The sequence below is a fragment of the Brachyhypopomus gauderio genome, chromosome 14, assembly GCF_052324685.1.
Source record: "Brachyhypopomus gauderio isolate BG-103 chromosome 14, BGAUD_0.2, whole genome shotgun sequence".
Lineage (NCBI taxonomy): Eukaryota > Metazoa > Chordata > Actinopteri > Gymnotiformes > Hypopomidae > Brachyhypopomus > Brachyhypopomus gauderio.
The window spans coordinates 17,208,137-17,219,060 of record NC_135224.1 but is presented as its reverse complement, the minus strand read 5'-3'; the positions used below and the strand labels follow the sequence as shown (position 1 = coordinate 17,219,060).

Here is a 10,924-nt window from a genome sequence, read left to right as displayed (position 1 = left end):
GGGGTAGCACAGATTTTCAGAACACCTGGATGAAAAAGGGGCCCACTCCGGCCCTGTGCACCAGTATAGCACACTTAAACACACATAAAAACATGTAAAAACAACACAACTTGCATTTGTTCAGTCAGTGCAATTATGAATATAACATCGAATGTAAAATAAATAATACCAAAGAACTTGAAACTGACAAAAACAATAGGTTGACAACTTTGGTCAAACATGTAAAAAATAAACTGCAAGAAACCTTTTAAATGGTTCAAGAATTCTAAATATAATTTAAAATAAATAAGGAGATGAAATAAGAGAAACAGCAATACCTATGCGGCTAGTTTGCTAGCGCAGACATCACGCAGAACACAAAGCATGTAACGGCCAGAAATATGTGTACTGTCTCTTTAAGGGAGCGAGTTGAGTGCGCTTATGGAATATTGTTGTTTTTTAGCTTTCTGCCGTAGACCGAATCAGACCACTGCTCTTTATTTTATCTTTATTTTATTTCTGTAAGTAACGCATTCAATGAGCTTTGGACAACTCACCAGTTCATGTATGAACACTCATGTAGTGCTGGAGCCGTTTTATTTTGGTCAACCAGCAAATAAACGGACTAAGTGGAATACCACCAGCGCGAGTACGAGTCAGTGATTCACCACTCCTCTGTGTGCTTCGTGTTTCACTCACCTGTTAACTGTCCAAGTTTTCTGTCCGTGTCGGAGTGGATATTTAAGGTTGAACTAACTCCGAAAAGCGTTGCAAGCATAGAATTAGACTGAATAGATCTGTTTTTATGGATAGATCACATTGTCACCAATACCCGATCTAGAATTTTTTCCAATATCGGGACCGAAACAGATATTAATATCGGAATTGGTGCATCCCTAGTTCATAGCATCAGTGCCTTCATCATGCAGGAACTGCTGACACACTTCAGATACATGAGACCACTGCACCAGCATATGGTCTCACAATGGGTCTGAGGATCTCATCACGGTACCCAATGGCAGTCAGGGAATCTCTGGCTAGCACATGGAGGTCTGTGCAGTCCTCCAAAGAAATGCCTCCCCACACCATTACTGACCCACTGACAAACCGGTCATGCTGGAGGATGTTGCAGGCAGCAGAACACGTCTCCAGACACTGTCATGTGCTCAGTGTGAACAGGGCACCAATGGTGAATTTGCCAATCTTGGTGTTCTCTAGCAATTGCCAATCGTCCTGCACGGTGATGGGTGTCATGGAAATTTCCTAAAAATAGATGAGGACTCAGACGTGGTTAAAAGAGTTTTATTTAAAAAGTAAAAAAGCACGAGAGTCTCGTCTAGAACAAGAACTCTTGAGGAGAGAGGGCAGTCCAATGTCCTTTATTCCGTTGTTATCACATGTTTACAGTGCATTTGGGCACAGTGAGAAACTGAGGGGGGAGGAATGCACAGTAGACAGTTTTCGTCTCACATGTACATTCCTCCTAATATGGATCTTTCCTGTTTTTAGCGGAAGAGACCGACGTATCAGTTGTACATAAGCTTTCTCTCTCTGCACATTAATCTGACGCCGGTTACACACAAACAAGGACATGATTACAAATGAATCACTGAACTGAATCACTGATCAACCTTATTCAGTTTTTCTGCTAATAAGAAGGGAATGTACTAAATCATAATGTTCTTATGTGATCTTAAATGACATTAGCAAATTTCCCTGACATGGGCTGTAAGCAGATACCAGCTTCATGGACTCAGTTTCTCACAGTTTGAGCAGAAACATCTATGGTGAGAGAACTGACAAAATGCCAAAGTGACCAAAATATCAGCCAGAAAGGATGGGAACAGAGAAAAGGTCTGCAGAACCTCTCTTGCTAATTGCCTTGCATTTCTACCTGTTGTCTGTTCCATTTGCACAACAGCAGCTGAAATTGATTCAGTGTTGCTTCCTAACTGAATAGGTTGGTTTCACCAAAGTGTGGTTGACTTGGAGTTACATTGTGATGTTTAAGTGTTCCCTTTATGTGTTCCCAAATGTCTTGGTCCTCCCGAGGTTTCTTCCTAATCCCCACCATCATAGGGAGTTTTTCCCTTGCCACTGTCGCCTTTGGCTTGCTCATTAGGGATCTGGACCCATACGATTGTAAAGCTGCTTTGTGACAACATGTGTTGTAAAATGCGCTATATAAATAAAATGGACTGACATTTTTTGAACAGTGTATATTATTCATAATAAACTTAATATCACCCAACTTGACATTCACCAAGTGCACTTCAATCTAACACATTAAGAATCTTAGACAATGTCAATTATATTACATTATATATTACCCAACAGTTTCATTTCAGTTTCTAGTAGATCACTTGAAGAATATCCAAGAAGACAGTATTCATTCTGTTTGAGCAATTGCGTAAGTGTTTGTTCTAAAATAAAATCCAAGGCATGGACCACAAACTGCACATTATTTTTTTTTATTTCTGGAAGGCAGGATCTTCACTGTCCCAAACACTCAAGCTGCTCATCCTTCTGATGCCGTCCAGAGGCTTGCTGGTTTATGTGGTCCTCAAAACTGAATCTATGGAATTGGGGGGAAAAAAACCATTTAGAACTCAGAATAAATAGAGGAACAGTACAGATAGTACAATCCTAAATTGCATTTTCGATTAATAAAGTACTACATATAAGCATATACCACTTATAGCATTCAATTGTTATATAGTACACTATGCCTGACCCAGATTTTTCTGGTCCATAAGCAACAACTTGATAAGCTCATCCAATATTACACTGCACCTTGCAATTTAATTTTGCACTGTCCTCTAGTCTCATGCCCAGTACCATTTACCTCTACACTCCCTGTCTAACCTGAATTAGTTCTGAAGTCCTTCTAAAAACCACTCATGTGCAAGAACATCCTCGAGCTCAGGACGTTTTTCAGGGTCCTTTTGCAGACACCATGTTATCAGATGGCTGCACTCTGTGTGTGTAGCAACGGAATTAGTTGAGAAAGGAAATCAGTTACCATCTGAAACCTCTGATCTGACTGTTCTAATGGCTTATTCAACGTTTTTAAATGACAGAACTGTACAGAAACCTCCACTAACAAAAAAGACTGAACAAGTCTTTTTATAATTTTAAGACGGTTACAAAATGTTGAATTGCCAATTCTCCATTCTTCATTAGTCCATTTTATCAATCTGTGGTTGTGTATTACATTACCAGATGAAATGATTACATAAATGATCATTTTGCAATTTAGACTTTCTAGTTATCTTAAAGATGCTTCTGCCTTTTCACCTCTGGATGGGATTCCCTTGAAGCACAGGTCTGCCTCAACAATGTCCTCCACCGTCTCAAAGGGCATAGCTCCACAGACAAGAATGTAGAGGAGCACACCAAGACTCCAGATGGTGGCTTGACAGCCCTCATACGTCTTATCAACCAGCCATTCAGGTGGGGAGAATAACTTGGTGCCTGAGACGAGAGAGAATCATCAGTAACAAAATAAAAAGTTTATAATAGTCTCTAATTTGATCCCATTTTTTAACTTGAGGTGCACATTTCATTCCTATGGTGAATAACCTTTAAAGAGCCTGTATGGTCCGGTCGTAAGCAGATCACCACAACCAAAGTCGATCAACTTGACATTAAGGGTGTCTGTGTTGACCAGAAGGTTCTCTGCCTTGACGTCTCTATGTAGAACTCCACGGTCATGGCAGTGAAGGACAGCCTGAACCACCTGATGCATGATCAGTCGTGCCTGTGGCTCAGGCAGTTGGAATTGGTGCAAGACCAAGAAGTCAAACAGGTCCATGCACGGGATGGGTCGCTCCAGAATCAAGATGAAGCAGTCCTCGCACTCAAACCATTCTAGGAGCTCCACAATATGCTCACAATGAGGCGGCTTGCACACCATCTCCATTAAAGCCACCTCTAGGGGGAGACTGCGAGTTTCGCCAGGCTAAAATTAAGGAACTCATGGTTAGTATGCGTTTGAAGTTTCACAGTAGAATTATAGTTAGCAGGTTAACATTAAAGGGATCTGAATTGGTACCAATCATTAGATGAAACCTGAATCTAAAAAGTGAACTGTTTTCTATTCGTGTTGGAAGGAGTCACTGAATGGAAAATTAACAGTTTTGCGTTTATAGTTCCTTTGCAATTTTACCCATCTAAAAAGTTCCAGACATTGTTGCAATATTACATAAGTAAAGATATTGGACTTACAACAGTGATGAACTGCTCTTTGTCACTCCTTGGCACAATTTTAATGGCGATCTGGTCACATAAAAAACACAGCAAGTGAAGTTGTTTACACAAAACAGTCAGTTCATTTAAGTCAAGTCAAGTCAAGTGGCTTTTTTTTGTCATTACATCTGAGTACAGGTACACAGTATAATGAAATTTTGTTCCTCCGGAACCGTGGTGCAACACAAATCAACAGTACAACAGACAACATAAAGTGCGGCAGGGTAGCAGTACAAGAATGTGCAAAATGTGCAGCATGGGGCAATCTCACAACAAAACACTACAAAAAATACAATAAATACAACAGGCGAAGACAACTGACAGACATGACGGTGTAAAGTGCTGGTACAGTGCAATGTGGTGTGAGTGGTGTCGGAGATGAGTGATATATTGTGTCATACATGAACACAGTGGTTCTGAGGTAGTTATTAGGTCCTGTGGGAGAGCAGCAAATATTTCTGGTGGGGGGTTCAATGCAGTCTTTTTGTGCGTGTGTGGGGTCAGATCAGTGTTGGTGTGTGTCAGTTCCGTATCTGGGAGTTGAGGAGCCTGACTGCCTGGTGAATGAAGCTGTGAACATATCTAAGATGGTAGCCACAGCTTCTCTGGTAACTCATAAATCTGGAGTCTGATAAATACTCATCCACAGATTGCCAAGCTTATCACATTGTATATTCAGGATCTTTGTGTTCAAAAAGTGGAAAAAGGTCAAGGCACATTAGACTTGACCACTTGATTGCCATGTGAATAACAAAGGCTCTCTAGGGAAAACTCATAGCTCCTTCAAAGTTCTAATCACAATCTAAAATAGAAATTAGGTCCCACAATTATTCTTGTATTGTGTGCTGATGCTCACCTGTTTACCATCAGCATCGCGGACTCCTGCATACACTGCGCCGCATCCTCCTTTGCCCAGGAGATCTCCCAAAGTGTAGCGTGAAGCGAAGCTCTCTACATGAAACAAAAAAAGTTACATCCTTGTACAACATAAGATTCAGTCAAAAAAAAATCAGCAGGTGTAAAATGCTGGTAGTGTTGAGGGTGTTACTCTAGACAGACCTAGGCACTCCTCCTCTCTCTTCCTCTTCCTCGCCTGCATCTCCATGGGGTGGGGTGCCAAGTCTTGAGGAGCATCCCCTGTTCTCTTCCTACTCTGCCTCAGGGGTTCCTCTTCTCTCCCTCGCTTTGCAGAGGAGCGGGACGCCGCCACGGGACCTTCAGTCGGGGCAGAGCGCTTCCTCCTCTTCTTTTTCTCACTGGGCCACGAGGTGTGTGTGGACTTTTCACCACATCCAACGGGCACCAAAACTGTGATGTCCTCTTTGTCCCCTTCACTCTTGATCTTTCTGCTCCTGGGACTTGGTGTGCCAGAGTTGGAAGAGGCTCTGCTTATAGTGGCCTTGCAGTCCCTGCACCTGGAGGGTCCAGGCACCACAGAGTTCTGCCTGAACTGGGCCACTTTCCTGGGCTTGCTCCCCTTGCCCTCAGCTAAAATGAAGAGAACACAATGTTTTTGTAACCTTTAAGTAACATTAGGATTATTTTAACATTAGCCATATAACATAATATTAGCAACATAATGCATCATTTATATTGGGGGTCATTTATTTTGACATGGGGGGGGGGGGGGTGTTTTGTGGAGTGGCGAGATTAAAGCTCGCGTTGTGTTCGGTGGATTGCTCCTACTTCCGAGGTGGATTTTAAAAAGTTAAAAGTCCCATCCATTGGCTCTATTGTGGAATTTTGTTGAATACGTCCTTTTTTCGGAAGCTAGAGTTTATTTTAAACTCCCATGCCTTTCACTACTAAGACACCAGATAATTATATATCATAATTATATATATAAGCAAATATAGTGTGTGTATCGTTATTTGTAGTAGTAATTGCGATCGCAAGATATATGCAAGATAGGATGTGTTAGCTCACTGGAAGTGGAAATTACCCAACACAATATAGTTTGTATAGACCACTAACAGGCGGACGGCGGTCCGGATCCGGACCCGAACGCAGTCCTATAAGGACCCAGAATATATTGTTAAAAATATTTTTTTATTTTGACGGGAGAATTAATTTTAAACCGGAGCATTTATTTCAGGGCTATTGAAAAAAACACTCCGTCACGAGTGTTACGTTCGCCACCCCCAACAAATCACGTTTAATCCGACCCGCCGAACGTGTCTAAATTATAGTAAAATCGTCATTCATTTCCCCTTTTCACCCTTTCATTTGCAATATCCTCGTTTCCCCCAATATATAGCGCATTAGTCCAGACACATTGACCTGTTGGAGTGGAACTTTCCTGCTGCCGTTTTGCCCTTCGGTAAAAATGAGCGGAGCAAAGAAAAGAAAAGTGGACACGGAGTGCCGAGTGTTTAAAAAAAAGTTGACAACAAAATATTTTTTCACGGAGGTCCGATCAACGGCTGTATGTCTGACATGACAAGAAACGGTTGCAGTTTTCAAAGAGTACAATATCAGCCGTCACTTTGCTACGAAGCGAGCAAGCAGTCAACAGAAGGACAAGCGGCTACTGCTCAGACGTTGGCAGTTTCTCTGCATATGGAAAGTTTGGAGGAGCGTTTTTAAATTAATCACAATGTGCGCATTTACGCACAGCAGCGGTTCAGTAGCTTAATGAACACCCCGCACATCGCTCTCAATTTAAAGAGCCCTTTCTGGTTTCTGCTGCAGGTAGGATATTTAATGCAGTCTGTCTCTCAGAACAATCCGTCCATGATTTTGCGGTGTTTAAAACGATTAGAAATTACTGAGCTCGAGTATTTCGTTGGGTAATAATATGTTTTGAATGTTGAATGTGTTCCATTTATCTTTTTCCAGTAAGTGTTGATTTCATTAACTTTGCACCTTCAGTTGAAATGTATAAAAATAATCAATTTAATTGCGTGTCAAATGCTCCTGACCCGGACAGCGTTAACCACCACACCCCATGATGTACTGGTAAAATAAATTAGTATTAATGGCGCTAATGTCTTCTAACGTTAGCTAGATAATTTAGCAATGCTAACATAGGTTAGTCATGCTTCTCCAAAAAACTTGGGTTAAGTCGGTCTTGGAAAAATGTGCTTATGTTTTCTATTCAATAACGTCCTGTAAACCGATACTGAAAAAATAGCGTAGCGTGACTTACCCTTAGGAGAAAGGGAACGATCCATGTCTTATTCGCTGTGCGTAAATATCGGTTTGACCTGACGCGCCTTTTTTTTGATCCTATCGTCGTCTTGCCGGAATATGGTAATGAACTAATGAACCCGAACAGGACTTTGTATACATAGGGTAACTATGGGTAACTGTGCCGGTAACTATGGGTAACTGTGATGTCATAATAACATTGCGCCATCCTCCCACAAACTTCTACACCTGTGTTTCTGTGATGAGTGTATGAAGTGTAATATTTAGTATATTAAATATTTTATATATTTTAGTATTTGACATTTCACAGAAGGCAGGTGAAATGCTATAGGCTAACTGATATTTATGAAGCTGTGCACTGTATAGATGGACAAATGTTACCTTTTGTGTTTATTTAACTGTCAAATTCTTGAAGTACCAATAGAACATTACGCATAAGCAGTAATCAAAGCCATATGCTTGCTGTTTTATAATATGCAAGAAAATAAAAAGGTAATAATATAAAAACCAAATGTTTATGATGTATAGTGAACTGTACAAGTCAAGAAATGTAACTATGAAGCTAATTCTAGAACCAAATAGTTTACAGTTTTTTGCAGTTGCTAAGACACAATTTCTGAAACTGTGTCTCTTTTGTCGAAACTTAACACACAGAAGCCAATGCTACACACACAACAGGCAAAACATCTCACACTTTTGGAAAAAGCACACACTTCAACCAAAACTCTTGCCACTCTTGCCAAAACCATATTTTTGCATCTAAACGCTACACACAAATATCAGATGATTAGCCTCTCTTATATGTGACTACACACTTATGTGATAAATAGAAAACACTACTACCATGTGTTTTTTAAATGTTCAGTGTATAGTCTGTTCCAAAAGTATACCATAGTTCACATATACAGAGGTTTTTATGCACATTCATAAACACCACGAAGTAAAATAGTAACAAGGTTTATTTACTTTTTGCTTGAGCAGTACACATGGAAACAAAAAGGACAAAAATACTGTACAATAGCAGACAAATTTAGGGTGCATCTTGTCTTGTATTTGGGTCTGGCCACAAGATTTCATCAACATCACAGGTGATGTCCTCTTTGGTAAGACAGCGGGGGAAGTATCTTCTTGAGTGACGTATCCAGCCCTGACATGCACCCTCATCAATGTCCCCACAAGCTTCCTCCATCACCTGCAGAAGTGGTATGTGATGGTGGGGTTGGCGGTCATAAACTTTCCACCTCCATGCCGAAAAAAACTCCTCAATAGGGTTGAGGAAAGGTGAGTATGGTGGGAGGTGAAGCACATCAAACTGTGGATGTTCGGTGAACCAATGTCGTACTTGTGTAGCACGGTGGAAACTTACGTTGTCCCAGATGACAACGTTCCTGGTCTGTTCTTGTCCATCTCCCTGGTGATGTGGAATGAGTTGTAGTGTGTTGAGAAAGGTGATGATGTGAGCAGTGTTGTAAGGACCAAAAGTAGCATGATGATGGACAACACCATTGTGGCAAATGGCTGCACACATTGTGACGTTCCCACCACGCTGCAGGGACACTGACTATGGCACGGTGTCCTATGATGTTTCTTCCTCTGCGTCTTGGTTTGGCAAGGTTGAAGCTTCATCAATATAAAGGAACTTGTGTTCCACTGCTGCAACATCTAGCTCCATTACTCTCTGAAACCAAACATTACAGTATTACAGTACTGTATTTGACCAAATGAAATGGGCATGTATCATACTCAACATTGTGTGGCACAGGACACTGGAGTAAAGTATAAATAAGAGGATAGCAGAGCATACTTGCACATATTCATAGTGCAGTTCCTTCACACTGTCAGAGTTGCGCTGAAATGGTGCCCTGTGTAGCTGCTTCATATGCACTTGATGTCTTCTCAGGAGTTGGCCCAGTGCAGATAGACTCACTGAATGAATGTTGCTGAAAGTGATGTTGTCAGTAATGATGTGCTGTTGTAGTTGTCGTAAAGGTATACTCGTGTTTTATATGACAATGTTTACGATGGCCTCCATGGTCAACCAAAGTGGCCTGGATCTCATCCGTGATGGTTGTTTGTGTTCTTCCTCTTCCTTGTCCTCTTCCTCATCCTCTACCTCTCTGTGAAGTATTAGCCTCCATTGTTGTGCAAACCAAGATTTGCAACCTATGGCCTCTTTATAGGGATCAAGTTCTGATAACGATTTGTAAAAATTAGCTAGAAGTGTTGTAACGTGTGAGAACTGTGTATGGTATTTTGGTAGGTGAGTGTAGCAGTTGTGTGGCAGTGTTTTCTAATAGAAACACATGGTTTTCAGTTTTGAATGTTGTGTCTTATGTGAAGAACTGTGTTTAAAGTTTTGCAAAAGGTGTGTTTTCGCATTTCTAAATGAGTGTAAGGCAGAGAATGTGCTTAAGGTTTGGCACACCCGGTCAATAGATAGGCTACATGGGTTAGTTGTTTCAGAAATTGTGCTATAAGGACCACTTTTTGTGTCTTAGCAAATGCAAAAAACTGTAATTACTGTTGTATGTAAAGCCAACATGTCAAGTCAATATATTATTAAATTTATTTTTAATGTAAGCTTTACAAATGCATGGGTCCAGATCCCTAATGGGCAAGCCAGGGCCCACAGTGACAAGGGAAAACTCTATAGCTGGGATTAGGAAGAAACCTTGGGAGGACCAAGACTCAAAAGGGAATGTATCTTCCATTGAGTGGCCCAGCTAGTAGCAGTTCATATTCATATTTCTACCTCTAAGCAGAACAGTCCCTTCAATGTGGTAGTTGACAGCATCAGCACATCCACTGGCAAAGCAAACCATTTCTAGGTGCTTTATGGAATTCTCTTTGTAGAAGTACGTAACCAAGATATAAAATGCAGACCCTCCTATCGTGTTGTGGGTCAATTTGACCCTTTTCAAAGTTTGAAGATGTAGGAAAACTATTTAAAATAATTTTTTCAGTATGAAACTTCTTCTGCTAGGGTTAATTAGTGTAATCAACATATTATATGAAAATAATTCATGTCAGTTATTTGCAACCACCCCCTGCATGTTTATATCACATAGATACTGTTCGGGTAAATTTGACCCTTTTTAAAATTTTTGACCCTTTTAAAAAAATTTTATTTTTTATTTTTTTTTATTTGTGTGTGTGTGTGTGTGTGTATGTGTGTGTATGTGTGTGTGTACAATTGTGTGTGTTTGTGTGTGTGTTTGAGTGTGTGTGAGTGTGTGTTTGTGTTTGTGTGTGTGTTTGAGTGTGTGTTTGTGTGTGTGTGTTTGTGTATGTGTTTGTGTGTGTGTTTGTGTGTATGTGTATGTATATGTGTGTGTGTGTATGTGTGTGTATGAGAGTGTGTGTATGAGAGTGTGTGTGTTTGTGTGTGTGTGTATGTGTGTCTGTGTTTGTGTGTGTGTGTTTGTGTGTGTGTGTGTGTGTGTATGTGTGTGTGTGTGTGTGTGTGTGTGTGTTTGTGTGTGTGTATGTGTGTGAGTGTGTGTGTATAAGTGTATGAGAGTGTTGTGTGTGTTTGGTATCATAGTTT

At 40.6% G+C, this 10,924-nt stretch overlaps 1 protein-coding gene across 3 annotated transcripts; it reads right to left on the bottom strand.

The window, feature by feature from the left end:
• Positions 1 to 2,231: 2,231 nt before the first annotated feature.
• LOC143475247 (serine/threonine-protein kinase pim-1-like) lies at positions 2,232 to 7,512 on the bottom strand. 3 transcript variants are annotated; one of them, XM_076973030.1, is made up of 8 exons: positions 7,376 to 7,512; positions 5,287 to 5,715; positions 5,084 to 5,178; positions 4,207 to 4,257; positions 3,562 to 3,940; positions 3,277 to 3,453; positions 2,845 to 2,956; positions 2,232 to 2,554 (listed from the first exon to the last, which is right to left on the bottom strand). In XM_076973030.1, the coding sequence occupies exons 1-7, from the start codon at positions 7,398 to 7,400 to the stop codon at positions 2,850 to 2,852; spliced, it is 1,263 nt and encodes a 420-aa protein (XP_076829145.1). In that variant the 5' UTR covers positions 7,401 to 7,512; the 3' UTR covers positions 2,232 to 2,554; positions 2,845 to 2,849. The 3 variants fall into 3 exon arrangements, with proteins under 3 accessions (XP_076829145.1, XP_076829146.1, XP_076829144.1); XM_076973031.1 differs by lacking the exon at positions 2,845 to 2,956; XM_076973029.1 differs by lacking the exon at positions 2,232 to 2,554 and having other exon boundaries at positions 2,565 to 2,956.
• Positions 7,513 to 10,924: the final 3,412 nt, after the last annotated feature.